This window comes from Charadrius vociferus, unplaced genomic scaffold, assembly GCF_000708025.1.
Source record: "Charadrius vociferus isolate BGI_N301 unplaced genomic scaffold, ASM70802v2 scaffold1, whole genome shotgun sequence".
Classification (NCBI taxonomy): domain Eukaryota; kingdom Metazoa; phylum Chordata; class Aves; order Charadriiformes; family Charadriidae; genus Charadrius; species Charadrius vociferus.
Window position 1 is genome coordinate 4,426,221 of NW_009647680.1, and position 14,951 is coordinate 4,441,171.

The 14,951-nt window shown below is 41.0% G+C and overlaps 1 protein-coding gene across 2 annotated transcripts in view; it reads left to right on the plus strand.

The window, feature by feature from the left end:
* The window catches only part of NOX4 (NADPH oxidase 4), a 106,691-nt gene that overhangs the window by 33,066 nt on the left and 58,674 nt on the right, over nt 1–14,951 (plus strand). For both annotated transcript variants that reach the window (XM_009881185.1, XM_009881186.1), the window contains exon 11: nt 14,792–14,852. In XM_009881185.1, the coding sequence (XP_009879487.1) occupies nt 14,792–14,852 (61 nt within the window). The remainder of the gene's footprint in view (nt 1–14,791; nt 14,853–14,951) is intronic.

Consider the following 14,951-nt stretch of genomic DNA (forward strand, 5'->3'; position numbering starts at 1 on the left):
CAATTGAGCCTGAGCAGAATACAGTCAGCTCCAATATATTTTGATCTGTAGTGAAGAGAAATATTTTGTGTGAATAAGTATTTTAGTTGAGGGTTTGTAAAGGGACAAATTTTTGTGTGTTTCTACATGATGAACTTTTTAAAGATTTGTCTTTCAGACCAAGTGTGCAATCTGGTCTGGAGATCAGACTCCGAAGAAGTGTCGGGCATCTTCTCTTTAGTGCTCTTCCTAAGACTGACCTTTCTTTACAATTCTGTGAAATAAAGTGTGGAACTCATCTGCTGTGGAATATAGTTTAAATGTCATTGTCTGTCTCAATCTTTAAAGCCCTTGGAAAAGAAAGCAGGCACCAGCAATAGTACCAATTTCTAGCAATGAGAATGGTTCTTCATTACAGTTCATAGATCCAAAGCATTGCTTCCACCTTCTTCAGTATACCAAGCCCCACCTCTTATCAAAACCAAGAAAAAAAGTTAGTTTATGGAGAATCTTCCATCTTGTTTTGGTGGGGTTTTTTTACATTTTGGAAATTTTTTGTTTCCTCTGACTTCATTATGGTGGTTCTTCATTTTAACTTGTATGAACCAGAAGAGACTCAGGCGTGCAGTTTATGGCAGCATTGGCTTTCTTTCCATCTCCATCTTACATTTTCCACTTAGGATTGAGTTCCCTCTCTTTCCAGACACTTAACCACACAACTGATAATTTGCAGAATGAAGCAATAGCACTGACCATTTATGGTTGTGCACTTCCCTTTTTTGCTAATGAATGACTTCAGAACTAGGTTCCTGTTTAGAACACATATTAGTGTCTTACAAGAGAAGTCACTTTTTCTGCTATGTTTTTGGAATTTCTTGCATTGGCATGAAGGGATTGGCAGTAAGCCTCATGGAAATAGCCTTGTGTTTTGCAGATGTTAAGTTCTTCAGAAGATGTGCTTGGTCCTTTCATGTGGTCTCTGCTGAATCTACTACAGTCAATGCAAGCCGCAAACTTCTCACAAGCTGCAATTTAGACAGCTTGGCTACCAAAAGACTGGTGTCTACTCCCAGCACCTCATAAAGCTCAGTAACCTTGTTGTTTTAGTAGTGTTGATTTGCTTGTGGCAAAAGAAGGTAGGAAACAATTACATCATTTTTTATGGAACTTAGATTGTGACAGACCTTGAAATAAGGACAAGACCAAGAGGCGAATTCTTCTAAATTTGGAGATGGCTCAGATCTGAGGTTTGGTGAAAACTTCTGCTCTGCAACAAACATCCACAAATGCAGGATCAAATAACCTGTTATCTCAAATTTGTGAAGCAGTTTTGGTTGTCACTAGCTGCTGTCGTGCCCCCATTTCCGCTTTGAACTGAAATCTATGTTGCACAAAGTTCACTTGAGCTACTGTTTTGCCGTTGTGGTGTGAATTCAGAGGTCACTTAAGTGCTGGCTGAACAGCTTAAAGTTTAAAATCCCTCCTTCTGGTGCATGCAAGGAACAGTGCAAACTGTTCAAAACTGTTCTTTCAGTGGGTACCATCTCTAAACTACAAGTATCACCTCTGAGGAGAAAAGAAAATTAGTCCCAACTGTACATGCAGTAGTGAATGGAGTCTTTCATCAAAACTTCTTTACTGTTGCCTTTTACAGTGGTGGCTATGGAGGAAAGCACAGCAGGTGCTGTGGTGATTGAAGGACTCAGTTTGCAGTATCCTCTTTGCTGAAGTTGAACTGCTGATGGAAAGGCTTCATTAAGTTTTGTTTTATGGCAACAACACAGATCTGCTATTTGGAATAGTAATTATTTTTTTCAGCTAAAATGTTGGCTATGAAGGGATTGTCCTCTTTCATTTCTGACAATTGTGTGTGCAATTATTTTTTTCAGGTACTTTGATACTTCACCATAACAAAATATCTGAAGTATTACTTTAGGACCCAAAACATGAGGTGTCGGGGTTTTATGCATTGTATGTAGACACTGAGACAACACCTCCTCGAGACTGACACTCTTGCTGTGCAAAACAATGGGGAGTGCTTTTGGCTAATCCATACTTCTGTAATACGAGGGTGAGAGACTCTTCCAAAGAGACCTTCAGGACAGCAGCGAAATCTTAAATCCTCTGAATCAGATTATTGCATTGACCAGAGAAGGTGCTAGAGTTAGTCCCTGGGAATTCCCCCTCAGATGCTGTGTGTGCTGGAGAGGAGGGAGGCTTTAGGAGATTCTGGGAACTGAATTCTGCACTCTGTAGTTCTTGTCCAGTGATTTCAGTGACCCAATCACAATTCCTTTCTTCATTGAAGTCACTCAGGCAAATAATCCATATTAAATTTCTCTGATATTTGGGACATCATTTTGTTGGAAGTGATGAAACAATAAATCTTAGCCCACTAAGCTCAGGCTCTTCAAGCAGAGAAAAAACATTGCCTGGTTGCTATAGGTCAACCTTCACTGATGTGACTTTTCGTAGAGGCTTCATTCCTTTCTCCACCATTCCTCCTGACCGAGCACCTCTGGTAGGATGCCCCTTCCCCTCTTGCAGTTCCCCTTTTAAGCATCCTGAATCTCTTTTGGAAACAATTAAAAAGCCACCTGTTACTAAAATAAGAGGTTTAATGTGAAGATGTTAATCTATATTGCAAGAATTTGACTCTCAAGTAGAAAAAGTACCACCTCTTCTGCTCCTCTGAACAGCGCGACCTTAAATATTTTGGATAAATATCTTCGTACTTTACTATCTATAAAGCTGTCAAGGACCTCATTTGTCGTTCCAGGAGATGTGTATCCTGAGCTTGTTGTCTTTTCAGATTAATACTGTTTTAGCATAGAAGTTGTCCTTCAGTGACTTTTTTTTTTTTTAATTTACACATACATGTATCCTGACATACTCTTGTTGATACCCAGAGACAGGTAATTTGTATAAACTCTTGTTGAGCTTTCTCTGCCTCTCTGCTTAAGACATACTCTGCATAGCCACTGATCAGTAGCTTCATGAGATAGAATTAATAGAGGCAGATGGCATGGAAGTGGCACATATAAAACAAAAAATAAAAAACCCAAAGAACCTAAAGCAAAGATCCCAGCCTTCAGACTCCAGGACTTTATTCCCCAGGGCTCGGTATTGGGGCTGTTTAATATCTTTATCAACAATCTGGACAACAGGATCGAGTGAAACCTCAGTAAGTTTGCAGACAACACCAAGTTAGGTGGGAGTGTTGATCTGCTTGAGGGTAGGATGGCTTTACAGAGGGATCTGGACAGGCTGGACTGATGGGCCGAGGCCAATAGTATGAGATTCAACACGACCAAGTGCCGGGTCCTGCACTTGGGTCACAACAACCCCATGCAGTACTACAGGCTTGGGGAGGAGTGGCTGGAAAGCTGCCCGGCAGACCTGGGAGTGTTGGTGGACAGCTGGCTGAATAGAAGCCAGCAGTCTGCCCAGGTGTCCAAGAAGACCAACGGCATCCTGGCCTGTATCAGGAATAGTGTGGCCAGCAGGACAAGGGAAGTGATTGCCCCCTGTACTCGGCACTGGTGAGACCCCACCTCGAGTACTGTGTTCAGTTTTGGGCCCCTCACTACAAGAAAGACATTGAGGTGTTGGAGCATGTCCAGAGAAGGGCAACAAAGGTGGTGAGGGGTCTGGAGCACAAGACTTCTGAGGAACAGTTGAGGGAACTGGGGTTGTTTAGCCTGGAGAAAAGGAGGCTGAGGGGAGACCTTATCGCTCTCTACAACTACCTGAAAGGAGGGCGTAGTGAGGGGGAGGTTGATCTCGTCTCTCAGGTAACAAGTGATAGGACGAGAGGAAATGGCTTCAAGTTGTACCAGGGGAGGTTTAGATGGGATATTAGGAAAAATTTCTTCACCAAAACAGTTTTCAAGCACTGGAACAGGCTGCCCAGGGAAGTGGTGGAGTCGCCTTCCCTGGAGGTATTTAAAAGACATGTAGACATGGCGCTTAGAGACACGATTTAGTGGTGGTTTTGGCAGTGTTAGGTTGATGGTTGGACTCAGTGATCTTAAAGGTCCCTTCCAAGCTAGAAGATTCTATGCTTCTGTGAAATATCTGCTTTATATTAGCATAAGTGGCTGCTTCTTCAGATCCTCCAAAGAGTTTTGGCCATTCATTCAATGTCTAGGTCCTAGTTCTGGTAGCAGGTAAGCAGAGATCAACTACCTGCAACAGGTAGTTTGAAACTTTATTTGAAACTAGAAATTTTCTCCTGTGTTACAGTGTGCTCTGTTTTCACCTACTTGAGTGCTGCATAGTGCATATGCTTTTAAATCCCATTGAAGTAGAAGCTGGAAGAGTCTGGTAATAAAAAGCTCCAAGCAGTTCTGCTCTTTTGCTGGTTCGCCATCATTTTGCACAGATGGTTAATTTGAAGCTGATTACATCAGGAAGATTTGTAGTGTGAGATCTTTCTTCCCTTCCTTGCATATACTGTTCTGTATGAGTAAGAAAAAAAAAAAAATTCCAGAGGGACTTGAATTCTCTGCTCATCTACATGGATTGTCAAATCCTGGCTATGTCATTTACAGCATATACCAAGTTAGGAGGCCAGTATGTGTACATTTTTTAATAAGTCAAAGCTGAGTTTTGAAGAGGGGAAAGGACAAGTTTGCATATGCAGATACTCAAATCCACAGACAAAATCCAAATATAAATTGTTGAGGAAGAATACTTTGTCTGATTAGTACCCAAATTAAAATTCTATAAAGTAATAATTCTGATCTCCAGGCGGAGAAACTCTTAAGTACATTAATCATCTCAGAGTAGGTAGAAGAATTACCTGGAAGAGGTTTCTGGATGTACATGACAAATTATAGTACTGTACCTAAGTGTCTCAAAGCTATTACTTATTTATATATTTTCTACCTTTAAGTTTTTTTGGTTTGGTTTGGGTTTTATTTCTGCATATTGAATTTGTCTTGTTACCTCTGCACCTTTATTTAATCCATTTGGTATCTGGATTTAGACATGATGGGATTACAAGTTGATGGCCCTGATCTGTACATTTACATTTTTGGGCTTGATGCCTTGTCAGAAAGGTCTCGGCAAATAATACAAGAGTATAAACAATGTCAAAAGCAACACATTTGCTTTTGGAAAAGAAAACTGGTGTTTTGTAGAGCCAAGGCTGTCTTTATCCCTGGGTAATCCAGAGTTCATTTAAAATCAGTGAAGGTATTAACAGTGTGGCAGTGAAGTTTTAGCTCTGAGCTGCTTTTAAGCAAGAAATTTGCAAGGAGCAAAACTGGAGATGATGTAGAAACACATGTCCTGTACTGTAAACTCGAGAAATAAACTCTCCACAACAGGAAAAGCCCATGGGCCAAATTCTGAAATACTTCATTAAAAAAACTGAAAAGTTGTTGGAAGTTTGCCTGAGTAAAAAGTCTGCAAGGACATCAAGAGCTAAGTTCATACTGACAGATAAATACAATAAAACCAAAATCTAAGATGATGACATTCTAATAAGGTTTGTTAAATATCTTGTGCAAATGGTTATGAAACTGGTCTTTATGCGATGATTTACAGAGTGTTTAGGGAAATGCAGATATTGTGAAGTATCTTGCTGGCAAATGAAAGAAATCCCTAGAGCTTGTCTGCTCTTCATAGAAGTAGAAAATCTAGCAGCTGTTTGACAAAGAATTTAAGTAAAACAAAAATAGAGTAGATTAATATTTCAGATGCCTTCAGTACTTCCTTAGGCTTGTTTGTTTGGTTTGATTTGGTTTTGGGCTTAATAGTTTTGGAGTCTATAAAAGCCCTAAGTAAACCTTTACTTACATTTAAACTTACAAATCTGACTCTTTTGGATCAAGGGACCACCGAAATTGTTAAATTCAAGTTCAGTAAATCCTGAGCAGATTTACTCAGAAAGTAAAACCTTCAGCAGATAAGTTAAACAGAAGGTGTGGGATCCCTCTCATGAGCAGTTTTTTTTTTCTGGTATTACGAAAATAGATTTACAATATGTAACAAGCATCTACTGACTTTAGCAGAGAAGTGTGTTTTCTCCCAGCAGAGGTAGTGCTTCTAGGTTAGCTGCTAGGTCAGGTTAGACAAACGTCTAGGAAGTGCAGGAGAACGTCAAAATAAAAAAATAAAAAAATAATAAAAAAAAGCACAACATGAGTACAATTAACTTGTAGATAAAGTATTAGAGGAAATGAAGTGCCTTGCCTCTTGCTGTCCTAAAATTAAGACCAGGTGACTGGCTAGGATCTGTGCTTTAGCCTGGCAAAATACTGATCCGTTGATGGTTCTTTCCATGAGTGCCTTACACCACTGGGAGTCAGTTTGCACAAGTCTGGAGATGGCCCATACTTTCTGCTCAGGGATGATGGAGAAGGAGTCTTGTGTGACATTCATTTTCCTCGTTCATGCATTTGTCAGCTCAGGGCAGTGTTGCTTGGCCTGTGTCCACATACCCTTGGAGGACTTGGAGAGGCAGCCTTGGGCAGAAACATTCCTCTACGGCCTTTGCCTCCTTTGTGGAATCATAGAATGGTTTGGGTTGGAAGGAACCTTGAAGATCATCGAGTTCCAACCCCCCTGCCATGGGCAGGGACACCTCCCACTAGACCAGGTTGCCCAAGGCCATGTCCAGTCTGGCCTTGAACACCTCCAGGGATGGGGCCTCAACAACCTCTCTGGGCAACCTGTTCCAGTGCCTCACCACCCTCAAAGTGAAAAATTTCTTCCTAATGCTTAATCTAAACCTGCCCTCTTCCAGTTTAAGGCCATTCCCCCTCGTCCTATCACTACATGCCCTAGTAAAGAGTCCTTCCCCAGCTCTCCTGTAGGCCCCCTTTAGGTACTGGAAGGCCGCAATAAGATATCCCCGGAGCCTTCTCTTCTCCAGGCTGAACAGCCCCAAGTCTTTCAGCCTCTCCTTATAGGAGAGGTGCTCCAGCCCTTCAGGGACCAAGGCTTGCATCCTGAGCATCCCATAAGGTTGTGTTGGTTTTTTTTTCACTAGCTAGCAGCTTGACATGCATAAATTATATAGGCTGAACATGGCTAGGATTGAAACATTTTTACTGTGTTACAGGCAGTTGGACTTGATGATCCTTATGGGCTCCTTCAGACTTATGCATTCTATGATTCTATGAAAAGCGATGTGTCTGCTGGGCTGAAAGGGCAGTCAGCAAGTTTTTTACCTCAGTTGAGCTGTAGAGACAAAGAAATATTGAGGAGTCTGTAGAAGTTTCTCTTTGTAGTGCCTCTGTAGCAGCAATAGAGTAGCACTTGGGCTATTGCAGATTTATTAGAATCAAATAAAGTAATTTCATGTTATTTATTCAACAATGTATATATTTTATGCAACATTATATGGATTTTAAACTTGCAACTATTGGTGTATTTACAAACCTAAGACATCTATTACAGTAAAGATTTGTGTTTTCTTGTGATGCAAGAGTGAAATCAAGGAACAAATGCTCATAGATTGAGACCTAAAAAAAAAAAAAAAGATTGTTTTGAACACTGAGAGTAATTTAACAACTGAGACTGCAGGGAGTGAAGTAGCAAATGCTGACCGACAGCCTCACAGGAATTAGTGGGTGTGGGTTTGTAGTTTATGTTACAGAAGATAGACCCCAGATGACCAGAATGATCCTTCTTGGCACTGCAGCTCACCAGTGATGCATTCTGAGCATCCCACAGTGTTATGGTGTGTTTTTTCCACTTGCTAGACTGCAGGTGTTTGGGGTTGTATGACAAGGAGTAAAAGGGAATGGAAAGCGAAAGGGAAAAGAGTTTGGGGTATGTTTCTGCAGCTGGGCTGCTTGCAAGGAGTCAGCTCTGCAATGGCAGGGCTCGGGCTGAAGCAATGTGTGCTCACGGCATGGTGGTCTTGCCTTGATCATCCAGACACCCTTGATACTTAAATCATGTTCCATGGTCAGGATTTCCCCACATTCAGAGATGTTATAATGTCTGCTGATGTCTGCCAGTCAAATTAGGATGGCTGTAAGGCCAAGTCTCTAACAGGGAGAGCTTTTAGACAAAACCCAATCTGTAAAGTGACCCGAAACAGAAAAATAAACAGGGCCATGTTAGAGAATGTCCCAGCCTTTGAGGCAAAGAGGTGTTTAAAAGAGTAACTCCTCGGATCAACATCTTTTCTCTGAAATTTGCTTCTTATGGGATTAATCAGCTAAAACAAGGTTAGCCCAGTGTAACAGAGTTCACCTCCTGTGAGTCAGACTGAAGTCTAGCTACTATTTTTTGGCTACCTTTATATAGCATGCCTGTGTTTGTCATCACTCCTCTTCATTTTCTAATGTCAGGATGAATCATTTTAGGAATGTTTATATCAGTTCTGTATGAAACCAGACAAGCTACAGCTTACTGAGCTTCCAAGGTTCACATTTTCTTGTCAGTTGACAAAGTTGAAAACCCTTTAAAGCTTTTCTTTTTTTCTGTCTTTTTTTTTTTCCCTGCTACGGGAGGGAAAATAAGTTGTGTTCAGTTCTCTTTCCCCTCCCCTCCTCCCCCCCCCCAATTCTGCCTTTTTCCCAAACATGCTAAGTCTTTGATGTGTTTTTCTTGATCTGCGTAAGGGTTCGTCTGAGTCTGGACCAGGGATGGGCTGATGAAACGGGGTTTGTGGTGCAGCTGGGTCCCCCTGGCACGCCGGCAGAGGATGGAAACAGATCAGGGGCTCAGCGGTGTTTACAGTCCCTACCAGGATATTTGCAAATCCATATTAGGATCATATCATGGCTTTTTCCCCCGAAGTGAAAGCTTTCTTTGAAGAAGTTTCCCTTTATTCAAACAAACTCCGCAATGAGCTTTTTGGTTCCCAAAATCAGACAAAGATGAGGTTTCACTTTGTTCTTCCAGCTGTGGCACAGATCTTCTTTGTAACTTTGGGCACTGTTCAGGCCACCTACTACAGGACCAAACACAGAAGTTGGTGCTTACTGTGGTGCATCAGCTTGAGAGCAGTTTCTCCACAGGAGATAAGGAGCTTAATTTGCAGAGCCGCATGGGGGTACATAACTTGGGCATCCCTTTCATCTCCTTTTTTCTGAAAACAGATATTCTTCGCTGTTATCCTCTTGTGTACATCAGCGCTTCTGTGGCCGCGCTGTAGTCAAAACCTAACATCTCTCTAAAGAGTCTTCCCAATTCTTATGTTAGAGATGTACAGAACTGGAAACTTTCAGGAATTAACTTTCTATTTTCTTGCTAGTTTGCTCTTGACTCACCCGAACTCCCTGCATCTAAAAAGTGTTTTCCAATATTTTAATGGTATTTAATACCATTAGAATTATTTCAGTAAGTTTTGTCCTGTTTCTTCTTCTGGGCAGGATTCTTGACTGGCAGTAGATACCAGTGATGTTACATATTTCGGGTATTCTAAGCTGGAAACACAGATGCCGGTAACCTATTCTTCATTCACCGTATGTTTTGCTCTCGTATGCACAGATTCCTCCTCTGCTCATTGCCTCCACTAGATTTTTATACCAATATAAGGGGGTGTAAAGTATTACCACTATGGTCTAACAATAATTAGTTCACTCTGTGTTCATATAAAAGCAAGGCATAGAGGACAACTGAGAATCGTGTTCACAATGTAAAACTGATAAATAAAATATATTTCAAGTATGTATTAATCTAGTAGTGCATTAAAAAGGAATTAATTAAATTATTAAGTTTATTAAAAAATATAAATCTATATTTTATCTCAGCATAGAGATAAGTAGCAGAGCTACAGCTACTGGTGAGTGTAATTAATTTGGTGGTTTATAAGGATAAAGCTCTCCAGAGACTGCTGCAAATTCCCTATGTGATAATTTGCATTTGTATTTCATGTTAGCTTGAAAAAAAAGGAAAAAAATGTATGGAAAGGTGTTTTTTCATCAAGATATAGAATAATCTGTACTCCATAAGTTTTATCTGCATATAAAATACTATTCTCACTGCTTTGAATATAAAAATACATACAAAAATAAAATAAAAATAGGCCTTGTAAACTTGTAAGCATGTGATTAACAGCTCTGAGGAAATCTACCGACTTTCCAATGCTAACAACATAGTTTGGTTTCTCCAGGGGTGCAAATCTGCACAGCTCTATTAAATTTAACAGAATTCCTTTGGTTTTCAGTTGTTTTTGGAGGATGGCCAAATGCTGGCAGATAACCTAATTAGCGTGGCTGTTCTTACCTGTAAAATCTTTTACTTTTTAAAAGTATAGATAGCTTGAGGTTAGAATAAGATTAACATAGCTTCACATAATTACACTGTCTGCCACAGTTAATTTGTGCACCATAGCATTTCAATCAAATGAGTGTGGCAAACGGGGTTCATTTAACTCTTCAAAATGCAGTAAGAACTACTGAAAAACTTACCACTTGTGACCTTTTGTTTAACAATGTCTAATGTCCCTTCTCATTACAGACTATTCAAGTAGGTGATTTACCTGTTTGGAAAACAGTTTTTATTTAAGGAAAAAGAATGCAGAGAAAGTATTTTTTTATTTCAAGATTGGCTAATCTTTATGATTTCCTCTTGGGCAGCGTACTGGGCAATAAGGAAAAACTAAGGGGCTGCATGCAGCTCTTGCCACAGTACAATTAATAATCACTGGATTGTTTCTTAGGGCTCCCAGGTTAAAAGGAGCAGGGGGAAATCCAAGTACTGTTTGCCAAAACACACTTTAAAAACAATTTTAACTGTTTTTGTTCACAGCCGCAGAGAGGACGTTGTGCATTGCTGAGGCCACTTTGGTATTCCTTTATTTGATCAAGGCTCATGTGCTTAGTCTCTTCATTTCCAATTCAAGAAGGTGCTTCAGCTTGTGCTTGTCTTCACAGAACATAAATAGATGTCAGTTTAAATGTGTGGATGAGTTGACTGTAATAAGGATCTCGAAGCAGTGTTTAGCTGTGCAGTGTTTTAAAGATGAGATACGGCAAATTAAAAGTAAAATAGGTGATAAGAGACTTAAATATGTAAAATGGACAAGAGCATCATAATTCAGAAGATTTTTGACACTTTCTCATAAAATCCTCAGAGAAATTGATGAAGCATGGAGTAGATGAGTGGACAGGGGGCTAGGTGGAAAACTGGCTGAACTCCTGGGCTGAAAGGATTGTGATCAGTAGCTCGAAGCCCAGCTGGAGGCCACTCAGTAGTGGTATACCTCAGAGGTACCTTGAGAGGCTGGAAAAACAGGCTGACAGTAACCTCATGGAGATCATGAAAGGGAATTGCCAAATCCTGCCTCTGATGAGGAATAACCCCAGGTACAGCGGAGGATGACCGTGAGCCAGCAACGTGCCCTTGCAACAAAGAAGGCCAACAGCCTCCTGGGCTGTATGAGGCAGAGCATTGCCATCAGGTCGAGGGAGGTGACCCTTTTCCTCTGCTCAGCACTGGTAAGATATATCTGGAGCTTTGTTTCCAGTTATGGGCTCCCTGGTACAAGAGAGACATGGACATACTGGAGCACAAAGGGCCATGAAGGCGATTAAGGAACTGGAGCATCTCTTATATGAGGAGAGGCTGAGAGAGCTGGAACCGATGGAGGAGTGAAGAAAACAGACCCAGACTCTCCTCAGTGGCACCCAGTGACAGGGCAACACAAACTGAAATACAGGAGGTTCCATCTGAACTTAAGAAAAAAAACCCTTTTTCTGTGAGGCAGGCACAGGTTGCCCAGAGAGGCTGTGGTGTCTCCATCCTTGGAGACAAAGTGCAACTGGACACTGTCTTGGGCCACCTGCTCTTGCAGATCCTGCTTGAGCAGGAGTATAGAAGAGTATAGAAGTAGCCGTTCTCCAGAGGTGCTTTCTACTCTCAGCTATCCTACAATTCTGTGATTTCATGAAGAAGGTTTAATATATAAGAGGATATTTTCATTGCACTTCATTACATGTGCCCAGTGGTCTGTTAATAACACAGGAGAGTTTACCCGCTTTCATGATTAAACGTCTGAAAAACTGTCTTTGAATATTTTCTTAAGCTTCTGGAATATACTCTCTAACAGTCTGGAAAAAGCCATAATTTGGAGACTTATTTGTGTTTATGGAGATGAGAAGTAAAATAAGTGTTCTGTGCAGTAAAAACATAAATAAAATTTTCAAAGTTAGAATTGCAGGTTCATAGGAAAGTCTTAAGTTGGAAGAGGCCTCTGGAGATCATCTGGTTCAACCTTTTGGTGCAAGCACCATTGTCATGCTTTGGGCTGGGCTGGCCACTAAAATGAACAACAGATGCTCTCTTTTATTTCTCTCCTTTTCAGAGAAGGGAAAGCGTCTCCCTTCAGGGAGAGAAGGATGAGAGAGGAGAGAGACTTATGAGTTTAAAAAGAAACTAAACCAGGACAACTGTAGATTAGGTTATCCAGGGACCTGTGAAGCTGAATTAGCAAGAGAAATTGCACCATTTCTCCGGCTGCCTATTCCATGGTGAAGAATATTTTTCTTATATCCTGATGAAATTTCCCCTGAAGCAACTTGTGCCCCTTGTCTCTTGTCCTGTCACCATGCATGATGGTGAAAAGAGCACTTTCATCTGCTCTATAGCTATTTTTCAAGTATTGGAGACGGTGATCTCCCTGAGCCTTCTCTTCTGTGGGTTACACAAGCACATTCCCTTTTTTGACCTCTTTTTATGTCAGGTTCTCCAGTCCTCTCATTGTCTTGGTGGCCCTTCACTGGACCATCTACAATCTTTCTCTCTTTTGAACTGGGGGAAATTCACTCCGTGTAGCCTAGATGATGGGTGTGTTTCTTCTGGTAAGATTTAGCAGCACAATAAGCTATTTCCAGAACCCTCCGAGGAGCTCTTGTACTCAGTTATAGGTATCAAAATAGGCTTCCTAAAGTCTAAAGAGAAATAAATCTCTTTTTTATTGGATAATTTTTCAAAGTAGTGGAGAAAGGAGTTAGTCACAAGGGTAATGTGAAGGATAACAGGTCTGAACCTATTCTGGCTGGAGACAAGGGGTGTTCTGCCATTAACTTTAATGCAAGGAGAGGCTGACAGACAATTTTATAGAAGATGTGCTGAACTGGGACTGTGCATAGTTGGACTAAGAAAATCACTCAACCTCCCGTGAAACACAGAGAGCCCTGAGACAGCCCAGACTGAAAAATAAACTCTGCTAAAGGCTCTTACAGAAGCCCCCAGGAGAACAGATCTTCTTGCTGCCAGTATGCAACTTTCTAGCTGAGAGGCTGCTTGCCTACTTTGGTATGGAGAATTGGTCTTGGTATTTTTGTTGGAAGACATTGCAACTAGCTGCAGCAAATACTGGCCTCGTTGTGTGAGGTTTGCCTGCATCCCTCCCGTGATGCCATTTTTTTTGAAGGCTAAGATTTGCTGAAATAATTCCGAGTCTAAGTTTCTGTAGCAATTTTTTACGGGAAAACTTGAAATAAGACAAGGAATTAAATATGATTCTGTCCGGTAATCAGTACTTTTAACAAGAATGCTCTTCCCCTTCAGGAAAATGGAGTGACTAGCTGGGACTTTGTATTCCCTATTCAAGGTTTGCCAAGATGCGGAGAATACTAACCATTTATCTGTGTCTGCTGCTAAATAAGGAACTGATAGGAACTGATCCTCAGCCTTGAGGCCAGTGGTTTCCCACTCCACACCAGATTATATTGGGAACACTAATGGCAGTGGTCCAGAACAGAGCCAAGAAATGTCCTCACAAGTGTGGTTGTTTGAGTCGGTATTTGGTGCTTGGATTCACTACCTGGGCCTCTTTTATTTATAATATAGATGCGTTCCTTGAATTTATGCCCTTTCCTCAGAATTCATATTTGTAGCAGTAGGAAAAAAAAAAAAAAAGACAGGGGTGTCATCTCTTGGGTGTTGGATTCATGATGGAGCTTGGATCAGTCATTAACAGGTTCTAAGAAAGGCATCAAAACTCAGTACTAATATCTTCTATCAAAAAGAAACCAATGGTATTGGTTTATAGAAGGAATGTGAAGAATCTTTTCTTGAGTAATAGTTGCTTGTCCTGTTTATGTTTGAAATCATTTGGTGTACCTGCAAAAGCTGTCCAGACAGAGCATTTGAAATCTCTCTGTAGCTAACAAGGAACGAAGCTGAGGGGGCTCCTTAGACCTTTGGCATGGCTTGACTGGAGGTTTTTAGACATCACGGTTTGGATAAGACTGTAAATAATATTATTCCTGTGTTGATAGTCACAAGTAAGTAGCTCCGAGGTGAGGGCATAGGTGCAGAGTGAGAGAATGGTGGCTGCAAAGTGATTTTTATGATGTGCTATGCAATCTGCTGTTTTTCCTTTGCAAACTCTAAGCTCTAAGTCCAGCAAAATCTCAGTTTCCATATAGAAGAAAGCGTCAATTGTGTGAGAATGATCAGCTTGAAAACATGTGCCCTGACATTCGAGAACCAGAAGTCTCTTAAATGCCTTGATTGAGGAGTGATGGGGAGGTTCCTGCTTTTGAATGATAAGTGTCAATAGTAGAAGGAGCATTCCTGGACTGTTGTATCCTCAGTTGGCATCATTGCTGAGTAATGTTAATGAAGTGGCTGTTCCAGATCACACCCCCAGACAAGCCTGTCCCAAACTCCTCAGTGACCAGAAGAAAGGGTTAAGACTGAGTAGAGGCTAGCCATGCTTGGCCTCCTGAACTGTACTCATGCTAGACTTGCTTTTTAAAGGGTATAGGTGCGAGCGTGGCTGCTCAGGAATGACCTGTTTACACCAGGTTCTGTCTTAACAACTGTACTTTGAATGCATTTTGTTATTTTCTTGTTACTCAGAAGTGGTCCTTAATATATTTAATATTTTTAGTGCCCTACAGATACCAAAGCAACGTTTGGGGTCCACCTTAAAGTAGTAGGAGACTGGACAGGTATGTAGAAAAACAATTCCTTTTCAGAGACAAATACCTTTACTTGAACTGTTATCCCTTTCTGGCTTCAGCACGGTTGTACCTTGATTGTGGCGTATT